Source organism: Podarcis erhardii, assembly GCF_964252035.2.
Source record: "Podarcis erhardii genome assembly, chromosome: 14".
Classification (NCBI taxonomy): Eukaryota; Metazoa; Chordata; class Lepidosauria; order Squamata; family Lacertidae; genus Podarcis; species Podarcis erhardii.
The window spans coordinates 31,876,200-31,904,047 of NC_138503.1; the positions used below are offsets into that span (position 1 = coordinate 31,876,200).

Consider the following 27,848-nt stretch of genomic DNA (forward strand, 5'->3'; position numbering starts at 1 on the left):
TCGAACAGCTCTTCCCATCAGAAAGGTATTCCTAATCCTATGCATTGAATTGGATTTACCTGTGTGTAAGCCCCACTGAATGCAAAGAAGCTGAGTAGACATGTATAGCCTTACACTGTAAGATATCTACTCTCAGTTAAAATTTAACGCCACCACTGGCCGGAACTCTTTACGGGCCCCAACAAACTTAACTAAAAAAAACTATCTCCCCTCCTCTCCACGCCCCTGATCTGTGTGCGTTTAGAAAAAAAGGCATGAAATCCTCTTTTGGCTGCAGCCTTTTTTTTTTTTTTTTTGCTTACGAGTGCCCTCCTCTGCCGCCCAACCCACAGACTGCTCAACTAAAAACCTTAAACGCCCGTATCTATTTCCAAAGGAAACTCCGTCTTCTGCCAGTCTGCGGCCCTTTGCCCCGCTGCATCTAGGGGTTCCTAAAACACACCCGGAAACACCCTCTTCAAGTGGCGAGATGTGCCGTTCTACCATTCTTATCTCTGTGTGTCTTTTCCCAGGCTTAAATCCTGGAGACGGAGTTTGTCGCTGGGTGGGCCGGAAGTGACGCCAATTGAAAAGCTGGGCGCGGGAATCGAAGCGGGCGGAGGCGGCGGCGGCGGCTGCAGGTGGGCGAGAGCGGAGGAAAGCGAGGCTTGTTGCTGTGTGTTTGTGGCTTGTTTTGTCTTGCAGTTCTAGCCCGGCGGTGGTTTGGGGATGTGCAGAAAGAGTGGGAGGCGGGGGGCCAATAGGAAAGAATAAGCCAATGGAGGGAGCTGAAGACTCGCCCAGTTTGCGGAACGGCAGCGAAATGTGGTGTGCGCGTGTTTGATGAGACTGAATTGCTTCACGGGGGTTTGGGGTGCTGCCGAGTCAGAGTTCGAGGCACAAGGTGAGGGGAAAGAGGGTTGGGAGCATGACCAGGCGGGGGCTTTCGTCGGGTGGTGATTGAGGCGCGAAAACGGCTGGGGTGAAGGGTTGGGGGCAGTTGCATCATGGCAAAGTGGGGGGGGGGGCGCTCCAGTGTAAAGTTTGGGGTCACTTTAATTGTTGGTGAAGTCAGCAACGCTTGTAAGTATACTAAAAACTAAGGGGAAAATGGATTATTTAAGAAAAATAGAGAAAATATGTGACAGAGTTGAAAAAGATTGAAAATGGTAACCATGCAAGGGTGGAGGGGACTCTAAGGATTCAGGGAATCCTAAGTATATAATAATAGTAATAAATAATAAATAAAATTTATTTATTACAGTCATACCTCAGGTTGAAGTTGCTTCAGGTTGAGTGTTTTCGGGTTGTGATCTGCAGCGACCCGGAAGTAACGGAACTCGTTACTTCCGGGTTTCGCCGCTCGCGCATGCGCAGACGCTCAAAATGATGACATGTGCATGTGCAGAAGTGGCGAATTACGATCCGTGCAGACGCAGGTTGCGTTCTGCTCTGGATGCGAACGGGGCTCTGGAACGGATCCCGTTCGCATCCAGAGGTACCACTGTATTTATACACCGCCCATCTGGCTGGGTTTCCCCAGCCCAGCCACTTTGGGTGGCTTCCAGCAAAATATTAAAATACAATAATTCATAAAATACAATAATAAATGATGGTGATGATCTTTAATGTTTGAATTTAAATGTGCAATGTAAAGCTCAATAAAAAGGATTATTTAAAAAAAATGTTGGTGAAGTCATGCCTTCCCTGAGTTTCGATTTCCCCCCATGCATGTTAGGAACATAGCACTGCCTTATACTGAGCTGGACCATTTGTCCATCTAGCTCAATATTGTCTACACTGACTAGCGATGGCTCTCCAGGGTTTTAGGCAGGAGTCCCGTCCCCCCAACCCTTCCTGGTGATGCAAAGGACTGAACATGGAACTTTCTGCATGCAAAGCAGATGTGCTACTGCTGAGTTAGAGCACACGATGATTGAAGCAGGTTAAAAATGGGCAGGTCGTTTTCATTGTAGAAGCATCAGTGGCAAATGCCCTCTCCCCCCCCCCCTTCCTCTTTCTAGCCTTTGACAGCCTTGACAAGTTGCACGCTTTGGGAGGTACCCTTCAACAGTCATGGAGTCCCTGGAAGAAGAGGGAAGTGTCATCTGGATTGATGAAGATGAAGCTGAGAGTTCCTTGGGGAGTTGTATTTTGTTGGCTGATGATGCAGGTAACTGCTTTTTATATATAGATATAATTCTCTCAGTAGAGTCTCTGGAAAGTTTCTCGTTTTGTCCTTTTGAACTGTGGATGGGCTCCTTGTTCTTTGTATTGCTATAGAGTACATTGCATGGGATAAAAGGAAACAGAATAAGAAAGTCAGTGTTCATTTAAAAAACAAAGTGTTTTCTAAAAGCCCCATATCTAGGTGCTTGTGGCAGGCCAGGAAGATTTGGACTATTTGGAAAGAATTTGTGATTTTTGCCTTATTGTTACTTTTCTTTTCTTGTACCATCAAGAACTTGAAAAGGGAAACAAAACACACCAGGAGCATTTGTGGTCTTATTTGCAAAGCTGTATAAAACACTATGAAGGTAGGGTCAGTGTAGACTAGTGGATTGTACCTGTAAAGGATTCTTAAATCCCCCAAGCAAGTAGGTAACTAACTAACTAACTAACTACAAGTCTGTGTTGTTTTCTGAAATATTTTGGGCACCATCTAGCTCTTAGCTGTTGCAAAAATTAACTGTCAAATAATCAAATATTTATATTTATTATATAAAATTTATTTGTATATTTTATATACAAATTATATAAAAAGCACAAAATTAGATCCTCAGAAGAACACAGGTAATAAGAGCTAACAATCATAACAGGTCTAAGAGTGATTACATATTTGATATTTGTCACCTGATCTTTGTTAATGAATCGTTGCTATTTTACTATTGGGGCCACTGGTGAAAAGCTAAATAGAGCTGCAAAGGAATATGTCTTTTAAATATAAAGTGATTCTTATTGAAATTTAGTCCTGACATTCTTTGTTGATGTACAAAAAAAAAATATTCAAGCAACCCAAAGAAACAATAAAGGATAAAGCATAGAAACAACAATCTGGAAGACGAAAGTAATTTATACATTTTTATGCTAAATACCAAAATGAAGATATCTTAAAACAAGATTATACAGATTATATTGCAACCACTACTACTACTGTTAATGAATCAGTCTTTTTTTTTTTTTTTTTTTTTGATCAGCCTGTTTTATAACTGACCAAAATGTGGTTTATGAATTTGCCCTAACTCTCAATGCGCTCTCCTTTTTCTTTTAAAGCCTGAGGTCTGGACAATGCCTTTCTAGAATTGCAGTGAAATGGTATTCAGTATTTTTTCCTTTTACAGAAGAGATTCCCTTGAAAAGGGAGAATACAGAAGAAGCTGTGGATGAGGAGGTGATAGTTACTTTCTGCAAGAGAGCAAAAGTGATGCCCCATGCGAGATACGACTGCCCGACCCACCCCTTTGAGTATGTATCATGCCACAGAGGAGAACAAAAGGGAATTCCACAAACACACCTTCCATTGGGGAAAAACCACACACATTGTGCTTAAGCACAGTTGCATTGGTACAGATCTAGTGGCAAAATTTACAGCCGAGAAGAGGGGATGGGGGACTTTTGGTGCTTCAAAAGTTGCTGGACAACATATCCTGTCGGCCTAAGTAAGTCTGACCAGTTGTCTGGGGTGATGGGAATTGTAGTCTAGCAACATCTGGAGGGTCAAAGGTCCCTGCACTTGGTCCAGAAGACTGAGAGTTCTTGACTCCCAAGCATACATTATGTCCCTCCTTCAAATAGCTCCTGTAGCACAGAGGCCAGACGTAGTCCTCCATATATCTCTGGCCCATGGAGCAGAATTCAACTGAAAATGGCCCCATGGCCAGTCCCGTGGGCCTTTCTTAGTCCCGCTTCTCCATGCTCTCCTTGAGTGCTTTTGCCTGTTTCAAGGTCTTGCTTAACTGGCAGTGTGGGTGAGTGATTGTGTGTGTAGAATTGTTTTTACTTTTGTGGGGCCAGAATCTATTGCAAAGAGTCACTTTTGCCTTTGGCCCCTGCCACCAATGGCACGCAGCCCCCAGAAGCCATGAGGAAATGCAGGCTTTGACCTGAAAAAATATTCCCCATCCATCTCATAGGGACATTTTATAACGAGGGACATAACAGAAGTTGTTATGTGCAGTGCATTGAAACTCTTTTATGATCTGCTGTCACAACTTGGAGCTGTTTCTTGTCTGCTTTTAGGCAAGGGGAATGCGAAACATCTTGCCCCCTTGGGAGAAACGCAGAGACATGCAGCGAGTGCTACTGCTACATTTGTGATAAGGTTGCTGCAGAGGTAAGGAGGGCTTTTGGGGTGCGGGACTCCTATTTCTGCAGCGAGACCTTTGTCTCTCTAGAGTGGTTGGGTGACACCACAGGTTCCGATGTACCTGCAGACTCCTTGGTGCCCTCAGGATCCTGCCCCCTTGCTGCTGAAACTGGGCTTGAAAGCAGCCTTCTATTCCAGCTGATAGAAGATATTTTCAAGCCTAATTGCAGTGCGGGTGGACAGTTTCAGTGTGTATGTGTTACACACTGATAGTGGTTAATTCCCCCCTCCAGCTGTGACTTGCCTATCACACCCTGAAAATGCCCCCGTGTCACAATTAGGTTTGGGGGTGGGGGGGGGAGAGCCTTCTGTTGGCTCCATCTAAAGCAGGGATAACATTTGGCCCTTTGGATGTTGCTGGACCACAGCTTTGGCCATCCCTGACCATTGGTCATGTGGGCTGGGGTGATGGTTGTTGAAGTCCCACAACATTGGAAAGCCACAGGCTCTCTTCCCCTGATCTAAAGAGTTGCCAAGTATTAAAAGCTAAAGACAAACACAAGAGACAAGAGCAACTTCCTTCTGTTCTGGATGTCAATATCCAGGGGCATCTCTATGGCTGCTTCTGGAAGTAGATGCTGGCTTTTGCTTTTTTCTCAGCAGGGTAGCACTTACATTATTCTCCCAAGGAAACTTTATTGAATACTGTTCCATTCTCTGCAGTTTCCTGTCTCCGCTTATGTCGTTCTTTAATATGCTGAGGAAATGGTAGGGGCCTTCAGAGTGCGAACCATTTGCAAGAACCTACAGATATTGTGGATTTGATCAAGTCCAACCTTCCTTTCTCCTTTTCCTTCCTCCAGTGTAAAGATTGGGTGACGCCTTCATTTTGCCATTGCAATGCACACAACAAAAGCAAATTCTGGAAGGATCAGTGGAATTCTGCTCTCACTGGCAGTCTCTCTCAGTTCAACTTGGAGCTCTCAGAAATAGATGCCGATATCCAGCACGGGGGTGAGTGGAGGTGCATCAGTGCCACCAAGAATTTCTTGTGTTAAGAATAGGGGCAGTTTGTTGATTACATTTTTACCCCATCCTCCTCGCAAGGACCACAAGAAAGTGTAGGTAAGATTCCCAGGTGTTCTCCACCTGGGCAGTAACCAAATCCAAAGGCCCAACATCACAACATTTGCAGGAGAGGGTGGAGATGCCCTCCAGTTAAAAAGCGAGTTGTAAAGATGTTTTATGTTTACTCAGTTACTTAATGCCGGTGTGGAGAGCCTTTGGCTCTGTGAATGTTGCTGAACAGCAACTCCCAACATCTCTTGCCATTGGCCTTGGTTGCCAATGTTGTTTGGTGCAGTAGTTCCCCCAGGCTTGCCTTACGAAAGAGAAATGTCTCAGACCAGAAAATCTGAAGATGAACAAACAATGATTTCCTCGTGGGGCCATATACCATTATATAGAGCAGGGATCGCCAGGTTTTGAATAGCTGAGGAACTTCTCTGCCCTATGGGATGGAGACATCCAGATAATGGCTTATGTCCACCAGCTGCCTGGGACAGGCAGGGTCATACTAGATTTGTAGACCGTTGCTGGTTGAAGAGGCTCCTTCTCGGTTCCTTCCTTGTGTACCTCTCTCAGCTCTCTGAATAGCATCGTCATCTATCGTGGATCCTTTTTCTGGTTGCTGTGCTCTATTTCCAAGTGTCTTCTTCCACTTCACAGCTTCTGTCGAACAAGGGCCCTTACGGAACAACGCAATGCAGGAAATTGCTGAGCTTTTTTATACTTATTACCGCCCGAACTATGGAACACCGTCCTCTGGGTATGAGGCCAGCACTCCCACCCGCCATGACCACCAGGGGGCAAGCACATCCCGCATTAGGGGCAGGGAGGCTGAATATAATGCATTTCCCAGCACTTCTGCGTCTTGGTCCTCCCAAGCCTCTAATGCATCTGCCGCTCACCGTGTTCTCACTTCCACGGCAGCCTCTACCTCGGTTCTGGCCCCAGGCATCGCTCAGGATCTCTACCAAAGCATTAAACAGCCAGTGATGGGAGTGATCGAGCAGTTGAAGGCTGCAGTGGGTCGCGTGCGCCATAGGTCAGCAAATGGCGTGAGGTCAAGCAGATGGCACTCTTCTTCTGAGCCCGCTTCAGAATCCTCACCCAGAAACCACAAAAGGGCTAAGAGGAAGGCAACTGACGCGTTCGGGAAGGTTGCTGAGCAAAGGGACACCAGACATTGCCATAAAATTCTGGGAAAAGACAAGAGGAATAGTTGTAAGCCTGCAGGCAATTTGAAGAAGGGAGCAGAGGGAGGACATTCGGACCAAAGTCCTTCATACCTCTAAGCTTTTCAATCCCAATGACTATGAACCTCTTTTGGACAGAGTACTTTCCACCTTAGACCTTCAGGATCCAGTCCCAGTGCCTCCGCAGCAGCCCAGGAGAGCTGGCTTTGGGAAGCTCACCATCAGAGAAATTCCTTTACTTCCTGAATTTAAGGAAATTGGCAGCGCCTTCACAGTGGAAGAGAAACACAAGTGTGGCAGAGCATTTATATCCTTTCCCACATATCATGGAGATGTTGAAGGTGCCCCTGGTAAACATTCCAGCAGCGGTGCTTCTTCCAGGTGACATTGTTCATCGGGACGGAAAGATGACCCTTCAAGACTGATTTCACGGCTCATCTGACAAAGCTTTCTGTAAGGCCCACAAATGAAAGGCATTGGCCCTTCGAGCTGCTATGGCTGCCTCCATTATGGCTCGGACTTCCTTGGTTTGACTGCATGACTGGCTGATGAAGAATTGGAAAGCACTACCCTTAAAAGTTCTCTTGGTTGACAACACAAAGCAGCTGCCTTGATTGCGGGTGCAGTTGTGGCACACAGGTATCTCTGGGTGGTGCATTCTTTAGTGGACTTGGCTTTTTGGGACGCCTTTCAGTGACATCCACCTCTTTGATGAAGAGTTGCCGAAAGATGTATTGAGGAAAACCAAAAGCAAGAAAACAGCCGCGCCTTCAGTTTAAAAGAAGCAGGAGTCAAGGCAACCTTGCAGGGGTGCCTCTTCCTCCTCCTCTCATTCTAACACGGTTCTGTCCTGTACTGAAGAGTTCAAATCGGGCAAGCCCTTCTGGTCTGGGTCCAGGTTTCAAACAAAAGGGCAAGACTCAGCATCCTCCTGGGGGAGTTTGTCCCACATCTCTAGGAGAAATGGACAGTAGTTTTGATGCCACCTCTCCTGCAGTGGGAGGTCAGCCTCAGCTGTTTTCTCCCATTTGGGAAAGGTGAGCAAAGAATCTCTCTGTATTGAGGACAATAAACACCATATAATTTTCCTCAATACCTAGAGATACGTTCCAGGCATCTCCAACTTCAAAAATCTCCCTTAAAACGGTGACCTGCTATCTCCTTGACATCCATGAAACTGAGTTCATTCCCCAGGGGGAGAGAAACTAGGGGGTTCTGTCATCTTTGCAGTGTTGAAGAAGTGGTGTGTGGCAAACCATAGTGGACCTGAAGTATATCAGGTTTAGAATGGAGACCCAGTTTCTACAGGGGGAAACCCTTTGTATTGGAGACTGAAACCTCCATTTTCTGATAACAGAACCATGCAAGAAGTTTGTCCACTTCTGTTACCGGAATAAGCATTAGCAGTATCCCCTGTTTCCCTTTGTCCTGGTGTTCCCCTCCCCTCCCCCTGGATAATTCTCAAAACTCATGGTCTCAGTCGTGGTCTCCTTGTGCCTTCAAAGGATACATGAGTACCCCTACCTTGGCCAGGTCGTCTTGTGAGCAGGCATCTCTGGGCTAAGCAGGCCATCAACACCTTCCAGTTCCAGGGATTTTTAAATTGAACCCTCTCCAGCCTTCCTAGTCCATTTAGTACTTAGGAACTCAGACTGACGCTGCCATTAGTCAGCTGAGAGGAAACAGACGCTGAGGCAGGATTTCACCAATATCTGTTCCCTAAGGTCAGACAATGTCATTATTATTCCCCCCCCCCTTAAACCTGGCCTGTTAGGCTTCATGATATCCTGCACCATGGTTGTCGCATGAACCAGATTTTACATGCACCCCTTTCAGTGGCTCCTGTTGCTATTTCAGTTCACAGCAGTGGGAGGAAATCTTTCCCATGGTGGCTCAGGCTGCAAAACCTCAATGGGGGGTGGTGGGGGTGGTGATGACAGTCGATGCCATGTTGGATGGGAAGGCACAGTGTCGGGGACAAGTATTCCCAGGATCCTGTTCTCTGGCAGAGGCCCTTCACAGCATAAACTGGCTGGAATGCAGAGCTGTAGACTTGGACCTGCAATCCTTCTCCAGCCTGGTCCATCAAGCTTACAGGCTTGTCAAGACTAATAACATGGTGGTGAAAGATGTCTGAGGCGGCGTGAGATCAAGAGCCCTCCAACCTCAAGCGGAAGTTGCCCTGGTGTGTGCAGGGCACCATCTGCAATAGCTCTTGGTGGAACACATCAAGGGCTCTTTGAAATCAGACAGCAGATTTTCTGAGACCCAGAAGAGTGAAGCCTGTCAGTCTCTGCATTCAAGAGTCTGACATGAAGGTTTGAACTACTTTGTAACCTCAGTGTTTTCACTTTCATGTCACGCTTATTGCATGGCATAGAAGACACCAATGTTGGCCTCTGGGCTGCTATAAAGTACATATTTGTGCCAATGCCAATCCTACCTATGATTCTACCAAAAGAAGAAAATCCAGGTCGCACAAGCAGCAGTGAGATTGGTAGACCTTTTTTGGCCATGGAGGCTGTGGTTTTGTTTTTGTTTTGTTCTGTTTTGCTTTTCTTTTAAGCTTGAGGTCGTTGGTTCCTGCCTGCATTCAGGATTCCTCTGTTGCAAGCGACCTCGTTTTATCTGAAACCAGAGTGGCTCTGATTAGCTGGCTGGCACCTGAGCAGGTGACCCTTGCAAAATTAGACTACTCCAAGTTGGTCATCCAGAACACACTCGTCACCCTTTTACTATTAGAATGCATGAGTTTTTGCAGGGAGCATTTCCTGCACTGGTCCAAGCGCAGCGGCAGAGGAGACAGGTCAGCGGGCTTAGAAGTGTGACTGCATTCACTCTTAGAGGGTCTGGACCTTGCACTCAGGCCAGCAGTGTGCATGGGCATGAGGTGCCCCCTCGCCTTGATATTGTTGCAGCCAGGTTGTCATCAGATCAACACTCATCTGCACATCAAGAGGATCCTCAAGGGAGCATCACTGATCAGCCTGACCCCTGTCCACATGCTCCCAATTTGGAGCTTGCATGTAGTTCTCGGGGTGCTTACGAATGAGTCATTTCAGCCACTACGTTTGTCTCAACATCTTTGAGGTGTGCCTCTGAACTGCAGGCTTTCTCCATCAAGGACCATTTTATGCATTTATGAAGAGGGTGTAGTAATCCTAAGGTAAAGATCTGCCCTGTAATTCCCAAGTTATTTCTTGGTTTTGGGGTTCACAATAGGCCAGAACATTCAGAGACACAGTGGGCATACTCTGTGGGTGAATGTGGAAGCAAATGGGAGTTAATTTTTTAATTTTTATTTCTTGTGCCCCACATTTTGGGAATTGCTGTGTGAGACTCTTTGAGACTCCTAGTGGGTGGGGAGCAGCAGATTCCTTAATCTGTGATCTCTAACAGGGGTGGCTCATCTGTGGCCCCCCAGATTTTGCTGGACTCCCAAGGTTCCCACTATCCCCAGCTAGCATGGCCAGTGGTCAAGGATAATGGGAGCTGGAGTGCAGCAATGCCTAAAAGGACTGCAGGTAAACCACTCCTGTGTTATTTTAATCTATTTTTTATTTAATGTTAATTGCATTTGATTGCTCCTCCTCCCAAAAGATGCCCAGGGCAGGTCACAAGAGTTTAAAATGGTTTAAAACAAATTACAATTGCAATAGTTGGGTGGGCCCTATCAATATAACATTGCCAGAAGCACAGGAGAACAGTGTGGGATATCCGCCTCTTTCTGAGTGACACAGCATGTATTGGGAAGAAATAAGCATTTTTGTTTTGTGCCACCCCCACCCCAATTCTCTGCTGTAGGGGTACTCCTGCAGAAATTTGTGCATGATGTTTCTGTGGAATATAACAAGTATCTGTCTGGAAATAGAATTGCTCCAGGCTTCCCCAAATGCCTTTGCCATCGGAATTTGCGTCCTGGCCAGTGTGAAAAATGCAGCTCCTACCCTCTGTATACTGTGCACAGGTAACGTAGGAAACACCGTCAATACATGTTTACAAATGTATACCTTCGTGTCTGTTGTGGATATTAAGGCTGTTGCCCTACAGCAGTGTTAGAAACTCAAGATATGTAAGCTAATCACCTAATGGCACCTTAAACCTAGGTTACGGTTGGTACAACGGATTGTCTAGGCGCCTTTCTTTTTTTAAGCAATGAAATTTATTATTATCATTCATTTCTGTCCTGCTTTATATTTCAAAGAAAAAGAATCTCAAAGTGGTTTACAGCACATTAAAATATCCAATAAAACATTCCAGAATAAAACAAATTCAAGCCTCATGGAAAATATTTCAAATCCTTCTCTAAGCGACATTTTGACCTGTTTGTTTACCTACTTAATTTATGTAGCTGCCCCATAGCAGAAGTACTCTAGGAAGCCAGTGTGGTGCAGTGGTTAGCAGTGGCGGAGCTTCATGCTCGGGAACGGGGGGTGGAGAGCAGGCGGGGGCTGGGATGGCGTGTGTCCTGGGGGTGTGGCACGCTGCCTGCAGGGGTGTGGCGCCCAGCTCGGGCGGGCAGGGGGGCTGCCATGATGGCACGCTACTGGGATCGCACTGCCGGGGGTCGTGTGCTCCCCCCGCACTCCTCTTCCTCCGCTAGTGGTGGTTGGAGTGTCAGACTAGGACCTGGGAGATCAGGGTTCAAATCCCCATTCAGTCATGAAACTCACTGGGTCACCTTGCCTAGTCTTACAGGCAGATTTGCCTACATTTGCCCGTAAAGTGTGTTGATTTGTCAACTTAAGATTTCCAATGGTAACAGTCCCCTCCCCCCCCCCCTCCATGATCAAGTGACAAATGTTGCAAAAACCTGCTCCATCTGTGACTCAGAAGCTTTTGGGTTTCATTTTTCTAGTTATGCTTCTGTTTCTGAACTCGTAACAGCCTTTCTAAATCTGGCTGAGAAAGAGAGACCCAAAACAGAGGTCATCATGCTTATGGGAGCAACCAGGGAAATCGCACTCCACAAGGACCTCACTCCGTAAGTAACCCAGGCAGATTTGCTTGGCCACCCTTGCTTGTATCTCACTGCTATTGCAACTCTTGCCTTAACATACGTTGAAGATTGTTGGCTGAAGAGGTGGAAATGGAGTAAAGGGATAGGTGATGCTGCTCCGTTGGGTTTCTTTAGGGGGGAGATTCGCAAACTGGTCTGCGAGCTTCATTCAAATGGTTGAAGATGTGAGACCTCATATCCATTGCATTTACTATTCATTTTTAAATTGTATTTTAATTGCCACTTTTATTTCTTAGATGTTTCGTTGTGTTAGTTTGAACTCTATGGAGGGAAAACTCTGCAGAGGACAGAGACATGTTGGGAAGGGCTGGGGCCGGCTCTACTCTTGGGCAAAGCAAAGAACCAAACTTTTTCAAAGGAAAATACCCATTTTACAGAAATGCTGGCAAAAACTGAGTAATGGAGCTTAGTGTTCCTGTCTTCCTTTCTTTCTCAGCTTTGCGCAAAACGTTGGTCACTTGGTGTTGCTGAGCCAGGCTGTGCCTTGTCTAATGTCCAGGTAAGGCAATCAGGGTGCTAAGTACCTGGCTGCTGCAAAAAGCTCTAAATCAGCATCCCCCCCCCCAACCTGGGGCCCTGCAACTCCCATCAGCTCCAGCCAGCACAGGCAATGGTCAAGGCTGAAGAGAGTTGCTGTCCCAAACAACTGGAGGCCATCCAGGTTGGGGGGAAAGGAGTAGATGTTAGAAGGAATCGGAGGGGTGGGGAACAGAATTAAATCCATCTCAAACTTTTCACAACTCTATAGAATAAAAGCATTGCCACGCTTGACCTTGGCTTTGCTTTAATCTCTACAATTTTTGGGTGGTGGTGGTGGTAATTATCTCCTCTTTCCTTACTCCCTGGAGTCTAATTAATGAGGGCATTGAAGTATGTGATGCCTCATGTAATCTCCCCCAGCTTGTCTTTTCCATTCACTTTCTTAACACCAAATGGAATAGTAGCAAAGGTTAATGAAGAACAAACACGAACCCCTTTTGGGGAAACCTGTTCCCTTTTTTCCTTGCTTTTAAATTAATCATCACTTTCACCTATCCTTATTTTAAGCGATTCTACCCTCCAGGTACTTTGAAATGGTGTATAGGGCATTTCACTGCATAAAGCTACTCTTGTCATTACTGAATAGAATTATTCAGAATGTAAGATCTTCATCCCGGTGGTCTGTTTAGGTGTAGACGCTTTCTGGTGCAAAAAAAATCGGTTGGGGTACGATGGTTAGTCCCACATTTGGAAAGGGTCTCCTGTGGCAGAGATCCCCTTCTGCAGAAAAATAGTGGGAGAGCCAGCTCATGCCCTCTCAACACCCCTTAGGATAAATTTAAATAAATGTGTTAGCTGCAGACACATCCCAGGCACTAGCCATGAGCTGGTTTCGCACGTGTTGTGCGTGTGTGTGTGAATGGATGTCTGGTGTGCAACCAGTCCCTTTTATCACTGAGTTTTCCTGCTGTACGGAAAAGGAATTTTGGAAAGCTGTCGTGCCTAGAAATCTTCCCAAAGTCAGTGGCCTCACAATAGCTGATGTTGGGTCATCCTGCTACGCTAGCTGATACTAAGAGAGTTTGCAGGCTGTCCCTTTGTCTCAGTCTTGGTAGAGCATCTGCCTTGCATACAGAATATTCCAGGTTCAGTCTCCAGATAGGGATAGGAAAGAACCCCATCTGAAATTCTGGAGAGCTGCTGGGCTGGATAGGGGCAAGTGGGAGTTGTCCAAAAGGGCAGCAGACTAGGGACAGCTACTTCAAAGGTGCTTCTTTTGTTCTCATTAGTCATTATCTTTCAGGATCACAAGACGACTTCAGAGACTGCTGGTGCTGAATGACTTTCCGAAGCCTTTGTATAACAAGCTCACCGGGTTTTACCACTCCATTCCTTTCCCGGTTCACTGCCATATCTTCTCAAATAGGTATGCTTCCTTGCTTGAACTGTGTGTTTGGATCTGAAAGGAATATATTCTCGAGATTTTTGGTTTCCCACCATGCATATTTATTTATTTCACAAAAAGTATATACCGCATGATTGGAAAAAGCCAGACAAACCTCAAAGCGCTGTACAAAAAGAATAAAATAGTAACACTATCAATAAAAACAGTTTAAAACACATGTCAGCATTCATCATACTTGGGTAGGCTTCCCTGAATAAAAATGTTTTTAGCAGGTGCTAAAAGAGCACAGAGATGGCACTTGCCTGATCTCAACAGGCAGGGGCTTCCAAAGTGTAGGAACAAGTATTTTGTGGCACCAGTAAATAGTGCCAGTTCTGCAGATCGAAGCAGTTGAGTGGGCATATATGGGTAAGGCAATCTTGCAGGTAAATAGCTCCTAAGCTGTTAAGAACTTTTTATACTAAACATAACACCTTGAACTTGGTTCAATATCACATTAGAAGCCAGTGCAAGTCTATGAACAAAGCCAGCCCCCCCCCAAAAAAACCCACACCCTCATTGCCGCAGTATTAGCTGCCATTGCACACTCACGGCAGTTAACCTGTGACTTGAAGCAAGGGTGACAAGATTCCTGGCACACTGCTCTCTATGATTTGATCCTAAGCCCACATAAACACGGCCTCGTTTTCATTTCAGCCTGAATTTCGCTCCCTGGGATCACTGTTTGCTGATCTCCGTCTTGAAAGGACAAAATGTTACTGGCCAACGGACACTGAAAGGAAAGAAAGAAAGCCTTTGTGAAACAGTTGCCGTAGTAGAGGCACGAATTGAAAGGATGGAAGGCTGCAGGCAGTAAGTACCTATGGAACAGTGGGAGCATAAGAAATGACTCCAAAAAGCAAGACTAGCCCAGCGTTTGATCTCCAACTACAGTTGTTCAGATCTGCCTGAGAAAAGCTCACAGGCAGATAAAAGAACCTAGCAAATTGGCTTGCACCAAGGTAGACCCTTGATCCATATACCTGAATATTGCCTGCACTAGCTGTCAGTGGCTCTCCAGAGTTTTATTATTACAGTAGTACCTCGGGTTAAGTACTTAATTCGTTCCAGAGGTCCATTCTTAACCTGAAACTGTTCTTAACCTGAAGCACCACTTTAGCTAATGGGGCCTCCTGCTGCTGCCGCTGCGCCACCGGAGCACGATTTCTGTTCTCATCCTGAAGCAAAGTTCTTAACCTGAGGTAATATTTCTAGGTTAGCGGAGTCTGTAACCTGAAGCATATGTAACCCGAGGTAACACTGTATTTATTCAATTTGTATACTGCCCTTCATCTGAGGATTGCGGTGCGGTAAAGGGGACAGTCCCATTCCAACCTGAATATGCTGTTGGGAATTGAGCTCGGGATCCTCTTCATGCAAAGCAGTTGCTCTATCACTGAGCCACGGCCCTTTCCCTTGATGGATATCACCCTCCCCGATTACCTGTACGTGCCATCTGCTTGTTTCCAGTTTCTGCACCATCTTGTCTCAAAGGTGTTTGCCATAAACTTTCAGAAACTTGCCTGATTTTGGTGGCTCTTGCTAAATCAGCCATAGCAATAAAGCTTGTTGTGAGTGAAAATTTGCTCTCGGATTGAATATTTAGTACTGTAACCACAAGCGCTAGCAATATTTTCACAGTAAAACCCAGTGATTATAAAAACAGCTAATAAAAAGGAGTAAGAAACAAACTTCTGGAAAGGAGGGGTGGAAAGTCAAGAAGAAACTATGTATGAATGATAAATGCTTTGCAACCTCTTTAGAGAATTAAAATTTATATTAAAAAAATTAAAGCCCTAGAGGAACATGACCATCTTGGGGGAGGGGCTCTCTTTGGCCCTGTGTGTTGAAAACACTATTCCTTTTGCTAGTGTGGCCTGATTCACACATCATGGTAAGCCAAAGTATGATTTTCTGGGACCATGAAGACGTGTTGACTGCCATAGGGGAGCTCCCTGGTCCTTTTAGCTCAATGCAGCAGGTTAGCTAAACCAAGGTTTGGCTTAGAGTCTTCTCTGAACCCAGGTATCTCATAAGAACATTAAGATGAACCTACTGGATTAGGCCTATGTAGCATCTAGTCCAGCATTCTGTTCTTAAAGTGTCCACCTGGATGACTGTGGCAAACCCTTAAGCAGGACCTGAGCCAAGAGCCTTTTCCCCAGCGCCACCATGGATGGCTCAGTTGGTAGAGTATGAGACTCTTAATCTGAGGGTTGTGGGCTTGAGCCCCACCTTGGGCAAAAGATTCCTGCATTGCAGGGAGGGGGTTGGCCTAGATGACCCTCATGGTCCCTTCCAGCTCCACAATTCTACAATTCTATGAACCATTACTGCCATTGGCTGTGGAGGAGAGTCATGATGGCCGGCAGCCATTAGCCTCCACAAATTCGTCTAGTCCTTTTTTGGGGAAGCCTTTTATGTTGGCGGCTGTCACTGCCAAGGTTCCACAGTTTCCTTCTTAACCACAACATGTAAAAGGTAAAGGTACCCCTTCCCGTACGGGCCAGTCGTGTCCGACTCTAGGGTTGTGCGCCCATCTCACTTAAGAGGCCGGGGGCCAGCGCTGTCCAGAGACACTTCCGGGCCACGTGGCCAGCGTGACGAAGCTGCTCTGGCAAGCCAGCACCAGCGCAGCACACGGAAACGCCGTTTACCTTCCCACTATAAAGTGGTACCTATTTATCTACTTGCACTTAGGGGTGCTTTCGAACTGTTAGGTGGGCAGGAGCTGGGACCGAAAGACGGGAGCTCACCCCGCCGCGGGGATTCGAACCGCCGACCATGCGATCGGCAAGCCCTAGGTGCTGAGGTTTTACCCACAGCGCCACCCGCGTCCCAGTAACCACAACATGTAGCCAAGAACAAATCTTGACTATTGATCATGTTTAAGGAGGAGGGAGCTTAAGGATTTCAGGTTCAGATGACACGCTCAGCCAAGCCTCGGCTTCACTACACACTGAGCCTGAAAGCTGTGAGGGTGATGAGGAGGGACTAAATCTCCTCCTTGGCAGCCAGTGCTTTTGCACTAAGCCATGGTTTGGCTTTCCTGACATGCAAATGCAGCCTGTATCAAATCTTCCTATGGCATTACTCCATGCCCTTTGGAGTAGTCTCTTGCAACCACTTGGGGAGCCTTCATCACTGGGTCCACGGGTCATCGCCCTCCATTCCTGTCCTAACGCCTTTCATTCTTCCCTAGATACAAGGAGCTGATCCGTTATTTGAAGGTGGTGAAATGCAATGATTCCAAGTGGTAAGCGATGTGAAATTGCTCACAACTCTCCGTGGAGGGCTTATTTTAATCTGTTTACTGGCGGGATTTTGTTTAAAGCTTGCACACCTAAAAACTTTAAAACCCAGGGGAATCAAAGCTTGGGACTCTCAATAAACAATAGTGGCCCTGTCTTTACTGAGTTAGGAAGTGAGGAGATCAGGTTTTAGTGAGTCCCAAGAGTTTCCAGGCCTGGTGAATGTAGGGCTGGGACATTGCCCACTTGACACCCTCTACTGAAACAGAAAAGGGTGTGCAAAATGGACCCTTCGCTAATTTGAAAGGCTCTTGGCTGCTTACATTTCCTTTTTCTTTACGGTTACATATTTCCACCTAGCAGTTTAGGACGCCTCTTTAGGTGGACTGTAGTCTTAAAGGAATGTAGGAAGCTTCTTTGTACCGAGTCAGACTGTTGCTCCATCTAACTCAGTGTTGTCTACACTGACTGGCAGTGGCTCCCCGAGGTTTCAGGCAGGAGTCTCTCTCAGCCCTACCTGGAGATGTCATCAGGGATCGAACCTGGGATTTTCTGCCCACCAGGCAGATGCTCTGTTGTTTGGCTGTGACTTTTCCCCTTAATGCAACAATAAATATTGTTCATATGCCACTGGATCCCTCTCTATGTGTGCGTTTTGCTGCAATCAGTTTTCCTGTAGTATTTGCTGCCTCTCATTTGCCCAACTTCTAGGTTACAGAAGTGGCAGGACAAGGTCCCCTTCTACCTGTGCAAAAGTGGAGATTTTGCGGGCGCTGCACAGGCACTGTTTATCGTCTACCCCAGAAGCTGCTGTGCGGCCTGCCGCCTTTCCCTGCACCAATTTGAGGTCTACCTGAAGATGTTCCGATCAGGACAGGCTCCCTTTGGAAACGACATGGAGGGCTCTGTGCTGTGGGGTCCAGTGGGCAAGTATCCTTCAGTCTCGTTATTGCTTCTGCTGGCTGTCTATGGAGCATCTCGCTGACTGTTGTTCGTGAAGGGTGGCCAATGTTTTTGATCACCTTTTATTATGCTTTTATATATGCTGGAAGCCACCCAGAATGGCTGAGGCAAACCAGTCAGATGGGTGGGGTACTCCTCCTCCTCCTCCTCCTCCTCTTCTTCTTCTTCTTCTTCTTCTTCTTCTTTTGTTTCTTGGGGGCGAGGGAGATAACACAAAATGTCTGATACATCTAAAAAGAGCAGAAAAGTAGACAGGACTACCAAATAGTGCCCCACCAGCCTCTCACCTGCATTACTGGGGGGGGGGGGAGCACCTATATCATCTACTGCTGTTTTTGTGTCCTTCCTCTGCCCAGAAGAGATGGGAGGATGAGGGTCCAGTCCATCTAGTGAAATGTGGGCTTGTTTTAGGGTGGTGGTGGTTTTTCAGTGTAGGACAGGTTGAGCCAGGGTAAACAGCCTCTCGTGCTTTATGGAGATGTGAGTGGGTATTTACCTCTAAAGTAATCTCTAAATTCTTTAAAAACTGTTACTCACCTTTGTTCTGGGTCCTTAAAGGTAAAGTGACCCCTGACCATTAGGTCCAGTCGTGGCTGACTCTGGGGTTGCGGCGCTCATCTCGCTCTAAAGGCCGAGGGAGCCGGTGTTTGTCTGCAGGCAGTTTCCTAGTCATGTGGCTAGCGCTTCTGGCGAACCAGAGCAGCGCACAGAAACGCCGTTTACCTTCCCACTGGAGCGGTACCTATTTATCTACTTGCACTTTGACGTGCTTTCGAACTGCTAGGTGGGCAGGAGCAGGGACCGAGCAACGGGAGCTCACCCCGTCACGGGGATTCGAACTGCCGACCTTCTGATTGACAAGCCCCAGGCTGTGTCGTTTAGACCACTCCTTACCTCGTACCCAAGGCTGGGTGGGGAACTTCTGTTGCAAATAAAGGAAAATAAAGATCTGCCTTCCTTTCACTGGATCCATCCATTAAGCTCTGACTAATAATGGACACTGAGTCCCTTGTTGGAGAGTTGGGCTTCAAAAGCCAACCCCAATTCTTTCTATAACTCTGATACTGTGATCATCTAGTGTAATCCCTGCAATGTAGGGGAGGTAGTGACAAGCATGTTGGCACCAAGTTGGCAAGTGTTGCTTTACAGGGTGTGATTTTTAGCTGTCCCCTCTTTCTAGGCACTCCCGTGAAACTACCTGTTCTGCTCAAACAGATGTTCAAGCTGTTCTACTGCAACATATCATTGTATACAAGTGTGAGTACCAGTTTTTTTTAGTTTTGTGGCAGTTAACCTTTCCCCTCCCCAAACGCCTTGGCCCAATGTTGAGCCTGTTGGCGGAGGTGGCCTATGGGTCTCTTCTAGAGCCTGGTGCTATATTGATAGATCGCCCCAAGCTGGCTTGAAATCCGTATCGTGATATTGGTTTCATAATTTTTGACCTGGCAATATATTGCAATCATTGTGCGTGTGCTATGCGAAAATTACGACGTGAAGCCAGCCAATGCCTCTACATAGCTCCATCCTTATTTCAGACACTGTGATATATTGGTATATCACGATGTTGAAAGCCAGCTATTGCCCAGCCCTGGCTTCTTCCACCCTGCTGGTTGTCATCCAGTGGTCCAGAACTTCATGTACATGTGTGCTTCCCTCTCCATCCAGAAGATGGCAGACTCATTTGAAAACAGAAGTGCTTTCCACTTACAATAATAATAATTTATTATTTATACCCCACCCATCTGGCTGAGTTTCCCCAGCCACTCTGGGCGGCTTCCAACAAAATATTAAAATATAATAGTCTGTCAAGCATTAAAAGCTTCCCTAAACAGGGCTGCCTTCAGATGTCCACTTCCACTCTGAAGCCTATCTTCTGCTTCTACAGTGAATGGATGTGGTCTTTTGGATATGATTTACTTTGCAGGGCAGACTGTGGGTCCCCCCCCCCCAAAAAAAAAGTGAAGAAAGAAGTCTGGAAGTGGAGAGGTCATCAGGGTTAGCTGCAGCTCCTTGCTCCTAAGGGGACCTGGACCCAGCCTCTCAACAACCCTGTGTAGTTGAGGTTAGGCTGAGAGAATGGAGAATTGGCAAACCTGTGAATTAGCCCACTTAATTCGCCATCCAGCAACCAAGAGGGGAGGAGGGGATGGCCAGTTGCTTACCTCAATTCCTTGGAGGAAGGGGAGGGATTTAAAAGGAGGGTAAGAAGTCTCTGGAAAGAGTACAGCAGAGGTGCCTGCATGGTCAATTGGCAAGGAGTCCCCAAGTGTAGGTCCTGCCATGCTAAAAGGTATATTCCTTACAAATAAATAAACTAGCTGTGAAATAAATGCCATTGCTCAACCCTGTGCTCTTCTGTCTTAAAAGAGTGATTACTTTTGAACAACTTCTGGGAAATCCTATTTTGATTTCTGGTACCAAATGAGCCCCGGTTTTTGTGTTTTTCAGCCCAAATGCTGGAGTTCTATGATCAAAATTTTTGCCAGCCACCCTGTTGTGGGAGCAGATGGCAGCCTGACAGCCATCACTTTAAAAGAACCATCCCAGGAATTCCAGCAGGTAACACCATTGACTCGGGGATATTATTCCTCAATGGGGGGGGGGGGGCATGTATCTCGCTATCATGTCAGAGGTGATGATTCCTGGGCTGCCATAAACTCACCAGGTACCTTTAATGACCCACCCTTTCTAGTCCTCAGTACAAGTACAACATTCCAATTATTATTATTTTAAATTTATTAGTCACTTTTTTACCAAGGTACCAAAAAGCGACTTGCAATTTATAAGCAAGCAAACACACATGCATTAAAACTGAAAGAAAAATCTAAAAGACAATCCTGTTTTTAAATGGCAGGAATAAAACATCCCCATCCACTAAAGGAAGCCATAGATAAAAGCCTAAGGTTAGCTGCAGCTCCTTGCTCCTAAGGGGACCTGGACCCAGCCTCTCAACAACCCTGTGTAGTTGAGGTTAGGCTGAGAGAATGGAGAATGGAGAATTGGCAAACCTGTGAGAACCTAGAGAAGAAAATAAAATGCTTTTGCCTGTAATGATGGTGCCTGGTGAGCTTCCCTGGGGAGAGCATTTCACAACTGGGAAGCTGCTGCTGAAAAGGCCTGTTCTTGTGTTGCTACCTTCCCTGATAACCTGTTGAGAGGGCACACAGAAGAAGCGTCTCAGACGATGATTGCAGGGTCCGGGTCACTTTTATAGGGGGAGAGGTGGTCCTTGAGGTATTGTGGTTCTGAGCCATGTGAGGCTTTGTAGGTCAAAACCAGCACTTTGAACTGGATGCAGAATTGAATTAGTAGCCAGATACTTGCATAATACCTGTAAGGAAAACAGATAATGTCTGGGGAGTGCTTTGAACTTGCTATACAAAGGCTTCTTAAAAATATATATTATTTATTTAATGTAATGCATATGCCGCTTGATTGCAAGTAGAACTTTCAAGCTGTTTACCAAATAAAAAATCAGCATTAAAATGGTCGATAAAAGGTGAATTTAAAAATGGGTATATTTTTGTAAAATCAAAATACAATTAAAATCAACAGTTAAGCCAAAAACAGATTTAAAACACACGTCAGCTTCTTCATGTCTTGATACACGTGCCTGGGCAAAAATGTTTTTATCAGGTGCTTAGAAGAGTACAGTGAAAGGGGCTTCATGGTGAAAGGGAGTTCCAAGGTGTAGGTGCATATCTATCTATCTATCTATCTATCTATCTATCTATCTATCTATCTCTCTATCTCTCTATCTCTCTATCTCTCTATCTCTCTACCCAGTCTGACACACTTAAACAGTGTCAGACTGGGTATATGTGTATATGCCAAGACGATCCCTCAAATAAACTTACCCCAAGCTGCTAAGGACCCTATATACTAAAACAGTGGGCCTGAAACTTATGCACAATTTGCTTACATGATTAGGACTTCAGGCGCACGGCTGAAAAATGAATGAATGGAAGCTGGGGTAAACCTGTCACATAAAGAACTTTTTATGCTCTCTGCCTTGCTTACTGGTCTCTGGGAAGGATGCATGAGGCCTCTGGGACGCTCCCGGGGCCCTCGTGTGACCTTCCCAGTAATTAGTAAGCAAGGTGCAGAGCAAGGCCTGCTCTGGACAGGTAGGGGCAGTTGCATTGGGGTGGGGCTGGTTCCAGGGCTTTCCTGGCTCCACACATTTTTGCCTTTGCATGTGGACCCCCAGAACTCAACCCTCGCATAAGCTGCGGGCCCAGGGTAGAAAGACTTGGAACTTGGCTCAGTAATGAAGCAGAAACCAGTGCCGATCTCTGAGCAGGGGTGTTACATGCGAATGGGGGGTCTCACGCCTGTCAGCAATTTTGCATTAACTGCGGTTTCTGGCTCAAGTGCAAGAGAAGCCCCACCTGGAGTGCATTGCCGTAATCCACTCTTGGAAGTCACCAGTGCCTGAACTAATGTGGTCAAGCTCTGCCAGTCCAGGAATGGCTGTAGGTGTCACACCAGTTGCAGATGGTGAAAGGCAATTCTAGCCACCGAGGCTACCTGGGTCTGCAGGAAGAAATCTGGATGTAGAAGCACCCGCAGGCTGCATGCCTACTTGTTTGGTAGTACAGCCCCATCCAGGGCAGACAAATTGTCGGACATTATTGCATGCTGAAAGTGCACATGGCTGCATGTTGCTGCTGTTGTCCTCTGGCACGCAGGAGGGAAAGACCGAGAGCTGCTCTGGGTATCGAGGCTCTTCTTTTGATTATTGCGGTGACTTCACTTGCAGGTGGTCTCTGAAGAGTCATGCTACGTTGTTGAACAACTCACCCAACCCCCCCACTCTAATGTTACCTTCTCAAAACACTTTGGCCAAGATGTAAGTATACACTTGAAGTATACACTTCCTTTTGGGAAGCCCAGATTCTGGACTTCTTTACACCAAAGGGTGTGAGCCCAACCTTCATGCCTGTCAAATCTACTTCGTTTTGTGCTAATACCCTGATCTGCCAGCCAGAACAAGCTGCGAAAGGGATATAATTTGAATTAAAGACCAGGGCATCCTTGAGTCTGGGAATTCTAAACTCTCCATCCTTCACACAGATGTTCCCTGCTTAGTTCTTTTTACTTCAGCAGCCTCCTTTAGGTGGAGAAAGGTGATTTTGTGGTCAAAAACCCTGGTCAGTCTATTGCAAATCCACACCTGGCCCAAGGCAATGTACAAAATGCAATAGCAGCAGTTAAACACGACATAGAAAATAATAGCCGATAAATTTTAAAAAGCCATACAAAGTGTAGACACCGCTGGCAGATACTTGTTCATGCTGTTGGGAAAGCTTGTCAGAACAGAAATGTCTTCAATTGTACCTCTCATAGCATGATGGAGATGCTGTTCTACAGAACAGGGGCAGCCACGCCGAAAGCCCTGTTCTGAGTTATTGCAGAGCAGCTTCTGGTTTGGGGAACCACTTGTTTAGATCTTGCCGGGGAAGATGTATGCTCTTCCAGGTGCTCTTCCAGATGAAGTATGCTCTTCCAGGTGGTAGAGAAGGAAAGATGCCTCTTCTAAAATGGCTGCTGCAATCTGCAGTTTTTTAAATTGAAAAACAAATTCAATTTTTAAAAAATATGCTGCCCGGTTTAATCAGCAGGCATCTTTTTAGTCAAAAGGATTTTGATCGTCTCATCTAGCAAATTCATCCACTCAACAGTTCATCCTTGTTTCTGACTGTTTCTTTTCTACCCTTCTATTTGTCTCCTTCCAGTCACCCTTGGAAGCTGGGCTCATTTTTGTGGTCCAGGCAGTTCGGCATATGATCCTGATGGAACACAACTCCCTGTGCTCCTTCTTAGAAATTGTGCTGGCTTTCGGGGTGAGCTTTTTTGTGTGCTCATTATCTTCCATCTTAAGTTATTATGCATATTTCTTACTATAGCAGTGTTTCTGTGGGTTTGTATGTGTGTATGTATATATATGTGTGTATATGTACACACACATATACATATATATATATATAAGTAATTCTTAATTTTTACAGCTCAAGAAAGCTTTTAAAATGAAACCTGGGGTGTTCAGCCTCAGTTATGTGCTGTCAAGCTGCTGTGTTGCCCCTGCATTTCTCTCTTCTCCCTTTCTGCAGAATAACCTCTGGGCTCTGAAGCTTCTGCTGGAGTCTCTGGCTTATCACGAGAAGGCTGTCCGTAACATCGTTGCCTTGCTTCTTGCAGACCTCTGTTGCCACAAAACAGAAATGTTGGGGTTGTAAGTTGGCATTTATTAAGCCCCCTCTGTTTTGTTCTTGGGATCCGTCCTGAAAGGCTGAGCCACATCAAGAGCAAACGTAGATGAGACGTCCCCTCCCCTTTCCTGTCTGCCTGCTTTCTTAGTTCTAGGCCAGCAGCTTTTGAGACTTAAGGCAGACCTCAGCAAGGCCTCATTGTGTGCCTAGGCAGACCCTGTGCTGCTTTTTGATGGCCTCTGGACACCTGTTTATAGAGGATCCAAGCTGATCTGCTTTCTCAAAGCTTACATGGAAATCAGACTGTCCGGTCCTTACTGAGCATCCTTTCAGGCCATTTTTAGCAGCAAGCTCATATAATATTGAGCATCCATCCTGATTGGCCTGTGAGATGTTCATGTGTCTTCCTGTGGATCATTCATTCATGCCAAACATTTTAGTGCATTTTCCTCTTCCTCTCCTTGCCTCTAAAAGTCTGTGAGTATGGAAAGGTAGATTTGCTGAGAACCTTCATCCACTTCTATTACCCAAGGCCAGATTTTTGGTCTGCACTTGATTGCTCACTATTGTGACGGTCAACTTCAGTGTTGTTTTGCTGGGTCAGCAGAAAAAAGTGCTCAAAGCTTCAGGGCATGAAAGGAAATGGTGGATTCATCCCTTCTCATCAGCCATTGCTGACTTATGTGAGTTGCGCTTACTGACCACATAGAGGAGTGTTTGTTTATCAAAAGAGTTGGGTCTTTTCTCTCTCTGTCAGCCTTCGCCAACCTGGTGCCCTCCAAGTGTAGAACTCCCATCAACCCCAGCCAAAATGGTTGCACTGGCTGAGGCTGATGGAAATGGTAGTCCAAAACATGGCTGTGCTGGCTGGGAGCTGTAGTCCCAAACACCTGGAGGGCATGAGTTGGCGAAGGCTGCTCTGTGCCACTCGCTCTGCAATGACGTGTGAGCTGGCATGCTCAGGACCTATTGCAAAACCAGCATGCATCACCTGTGGACCTCTGGTACAAGTTGAAAAATGGCTTTGGCTAAGCTGCCAGTTTGGCAGATGCTGCCAGGGACCTTCATTTTCTCTGATTCCTTTCCTTTCCCCTCAGGTGGCAACACTGGGGTGCTCAATATGTGGGGGAGCTGCTGTGCCTCTTCCTGACATCCAGGGATAGAAACCTACCATCAGTCGGCATCTCCATCATCAATATTATTGTGGAAAACCTGCCAATGTGAGTGTCACAGTGTATGAGGGTCACAGCTACATTCCTCCCATCCCAGCAACCCAGTTTTCCAAGAGGAAAAATCAGAGTGCCAATTACAAAAGCCCTGAATCAGGAGTGGAGAGCGTTTTTCAACCTGAGTGCCACATTCCCTCCCGGGGGTAGGCAGGGCCAGGGGCAATGCTTATGCACAGGAATGAATGTAAATGTTATCTTTGTATGGGTGCCTAGTTTCTACACACAAACGTACCTCTATTTTGCATATAGGTAGGTGTATTGATTCTACATGCATAGAAATGTGTTTTTATTGTTATTAGAGTTTGTAGATGTGGTTTTTATAGCTTTTGGGGGGCATTTCATCTAATTTTGTACTTTGCTTCAATGGCTTCAGGCTGTGAAGCAGTTTAAATAACTTCGTAAAACAAGTAAATAAACAGGAGCCACCATCAGAGTTCAAGAACGCATTCCAGGCAGGCAGAAACACTCCAGGAGGTATGTAGCTGAAGAGGGGGTGTGGCTTGGGACTGAGTCCTGCAGGCTAAATAAAGAGGCTTGGAGGGGCTGGCTTTGGCCAAAGGTTCTCCACCCCTGCCCTCAGTAGCTTGGGACCCAGACATGGGATCTCTCCGTATATCAGAAGCCCTCCTCGAGGTCCTGCTGTTGGGGTAAGCACCCTGGGCATTGACACAGGACCTGGACTTATCTGTGGTGGCACTTGTGGGCATCTTTGAGACTCCCATGTGTTGCATTGTTGGTACGCAGCATCTTTGGATGATGCAAATGGAAAGCTAAAAATGAGAAGGTGGTTTCCCTCAAGAGGAGGGGGACCTGCATCTTACCTCCCCCTTCCCTTTCTTTCAGGTGTCCGTGGGCAAAGCAGGTTAGCAAATTCCTTCAAAAATCAGTAAGTATGTGATTCGTTTTCTGCAGTGGAGGTTATTTAATTATTTTTTATTTATTTACCGTATCTAATTTCTATTCTGTTTGTCTAATTTCATCTGAGGATCACAGGGTGGTTTACAATATGAAATAACAAAAATACACAACGTAGTATCAAACAAAAACAAAAACTCCCCGCCCCCAGTTTAAAAGGCCATAGGTTGTTTCAGTAGCCAGAGGCCTCAAAGAAGAGAGATGCAACGAAGGCACCAGGCGAGTCTCCCTGGGGGAGAGCATTTGACAAACGGGGAGCCATCACAGAAAAGGCCCGTTCTCGTGTTGCCACCCTCCAGACCTCTCATGGAGGAGGCACATGAAAAAGGTTATCCAGGAATTGGTTGCTCCTCCCACACCTTGGAGGCAGTGTAGTGCAAATGTTAGCCCTGCTTCTAACAGCCAGCTCTTTAACACTGTTGCAGGAGATGCAGTTGCAGTTAACAGAGAGGGAGTTGGTGGGCAGTTAAGAGCAAAAGCAGCAAGAGTGTGGCTTGCATCTAGTTCGAAGCTAAAACCAGGGATGGTGAACTGTATTCTTTGGTGTGTGTGTGGGGGGGCACAGCCCACTTTTATTTTTGTGGGACTAGATGTGTGCATTGCCACACAATGAGCTCTCTCCCAAGAGCGGTCAAACTGTTGGTAACACAGGATTTCCCAGTTATTGGTAGTATAACTCAGGGTGGGTTCAAGGACGCTGGTGATGCGGAAGAGGCAGTGAGGAATGAGCAGGCATCCCAAAAGTTCCTCCCAGGAGGCAGATTGGACAGTTCATTTTCTGCATGAGCAGGAGTCAAGACACCATTTATTTTCACAAAATGATGGCATTCCCCACACTCCCTGTGCACTGGCTGCCCATATGCTACCAGTTCAGGTAGAAGGCTGTTGTGTTGATATACAAAGGCTCAAACAATTTGAGGTCTAGGATATCCCAAAGGCTGTCCCTGAGATCATCCAGAAGAGTGCTGTTAGTTCTGTGCCATCTTGCAGAATCCCTACTAGGTTCGGGTAGAAGTCTGGTGTTGAGTGTGGCTGGTCCCATGCTGTGGAAGACTCTTCCAGCGGGTATTTAGCAGAGGCCCTCTCTTGTTTTGACTTCCAGGTCTCTCCTGTATACCATTTAATGTCTACAGGCCTATGCAGCTGCTTAAATTTCCTTGATTTTTTTGTACTGGTTGTATGGGGTTTTATGGTTTATTGTATACATTGTACAGCACCTTGATGCTTCACATGAGTTGGCATATGTAAATACTCTTATAATTAATTAGATTGTTTCTGAAGCACCGGATATTCCCCCGTGGCTGTGTGTTGTGAGGGAACATCAGTTGTGTCAAGAAAGCTGTATTCATTTTGGACATCTTACCCACTCTGACATCTTCTTATCAAGGACCAAAGGGTGTACTTTGAAAACCACTGGCCAGAATGAGCCACCATTCCCCCTTTATTCCTGTTCTTAAATTCCATTTTTTTAACCCCCCCCCCTTTTTCTCTCCCGCACAGACAAAACCATTTGGTTGGGCAGATTATGAAGTTTCTACCTTTATAGCCATTTCACAGTCTTCCTTATGCCTGAGACTCCCTAGGGTCAGCCAGCTTTCGTCACCTCTGGCTACTTCTGAGCAGCAAAGCTCTGGATGATGTGCACCACTCCGCTCCTCGGTCAAGGCCGCATTGAAGCCGCATTGCGCAATGCAGTTCTGGAGGGATTTGGAGGAAACGTGTGTTTGGGAGTTGTGGTTGAATTTCCCTTGCGCAATGCAGTTCTGGAGGGATTTGGAGGAAACGTGTGTT

The 27,848-nt window shown here is 46.2% G+C and overlaps 1 protein-coding gene across 4 annotated transcripts; it reads left to right on the forward strand.

The window, feature by feature from the left end:
- The first annotated feature begins 633 nt into the window (after positions 1-633).
- On the forward strand, positions 634-27,800 carry LOC309329448 (uncharacterized protein). Of its 4 annotated transcripts, none has more exons than XM_081840215.1 (20): positions 634-655; positions 2,004-2,152; positions 3,321-3,444; positions 4,219-4,312; positions 5,149-5,299; positions 10,348-10,510; positions 11,402-11,527; positions 12,000-12,062; positions 13,347-13,469; positions 14,145-14,300; positions 16,690-16,743; positions 17,450-17,664; positions 18,882-18,958; positions 20,150-20,260; positions 22,464-22,553; positions 23,440-23,547; positions 23,815-23,936; positions 25,011-25,133; positions 25,986-26,028; positions 27,558-27,800. In XM_081840215.1, the coding sequence occupies exons 2-20, from the start codon at positions 2,056-2,058 to the stop codon at positions 27,693-27,695; spliced, it is 2,178 nt and encodes a 725-aa protein (XP_081696341.1). In that variant the 5' UTR covers positions 634-655; positions 2,004-2,055; the 3' UTR covers positions 27,696-27,800. The 4 variants fall into 4 exon arrangements, with proteins under 4 accessions (XP_081696341.1, XP_081696340.1, XP_081696339.1 ...); XM_081840214.1 differs by having other exon boundaries at positions 635-697; XM_081840213.1 differs by lacking the exon at positions 634-655 and adding an exon at positions 760-883.
- Positions 27,801-27,848: the final 48 nt, after the last annotated feature.

Excerpts from the sequence above, each read along its gene's own strand:
- LOC309329448 (XM_081840215.1), top strand. The coding sequence starts at position 2,056 with ATGGAGTCCCTGGAAGAAGAGGGAAGTGTCATCTGGATTGATGAAGAT. Across the intron at positions 10,511-11,401 it reads CCTCTGTATACTGTGCACAG|TTATGCTTCTGTTTCTGAAC; the intron begins GTAACGTAGGAA and ends TCATTTTTCTAG. Across the intron at positions 12,063-13,346 it reads GTGCCTTGTCTAATGTCCAG|GATCACAAGACGACTTCAGA; the intron begins GTAAGGCAATCA and ends ATTATCTTTCAG.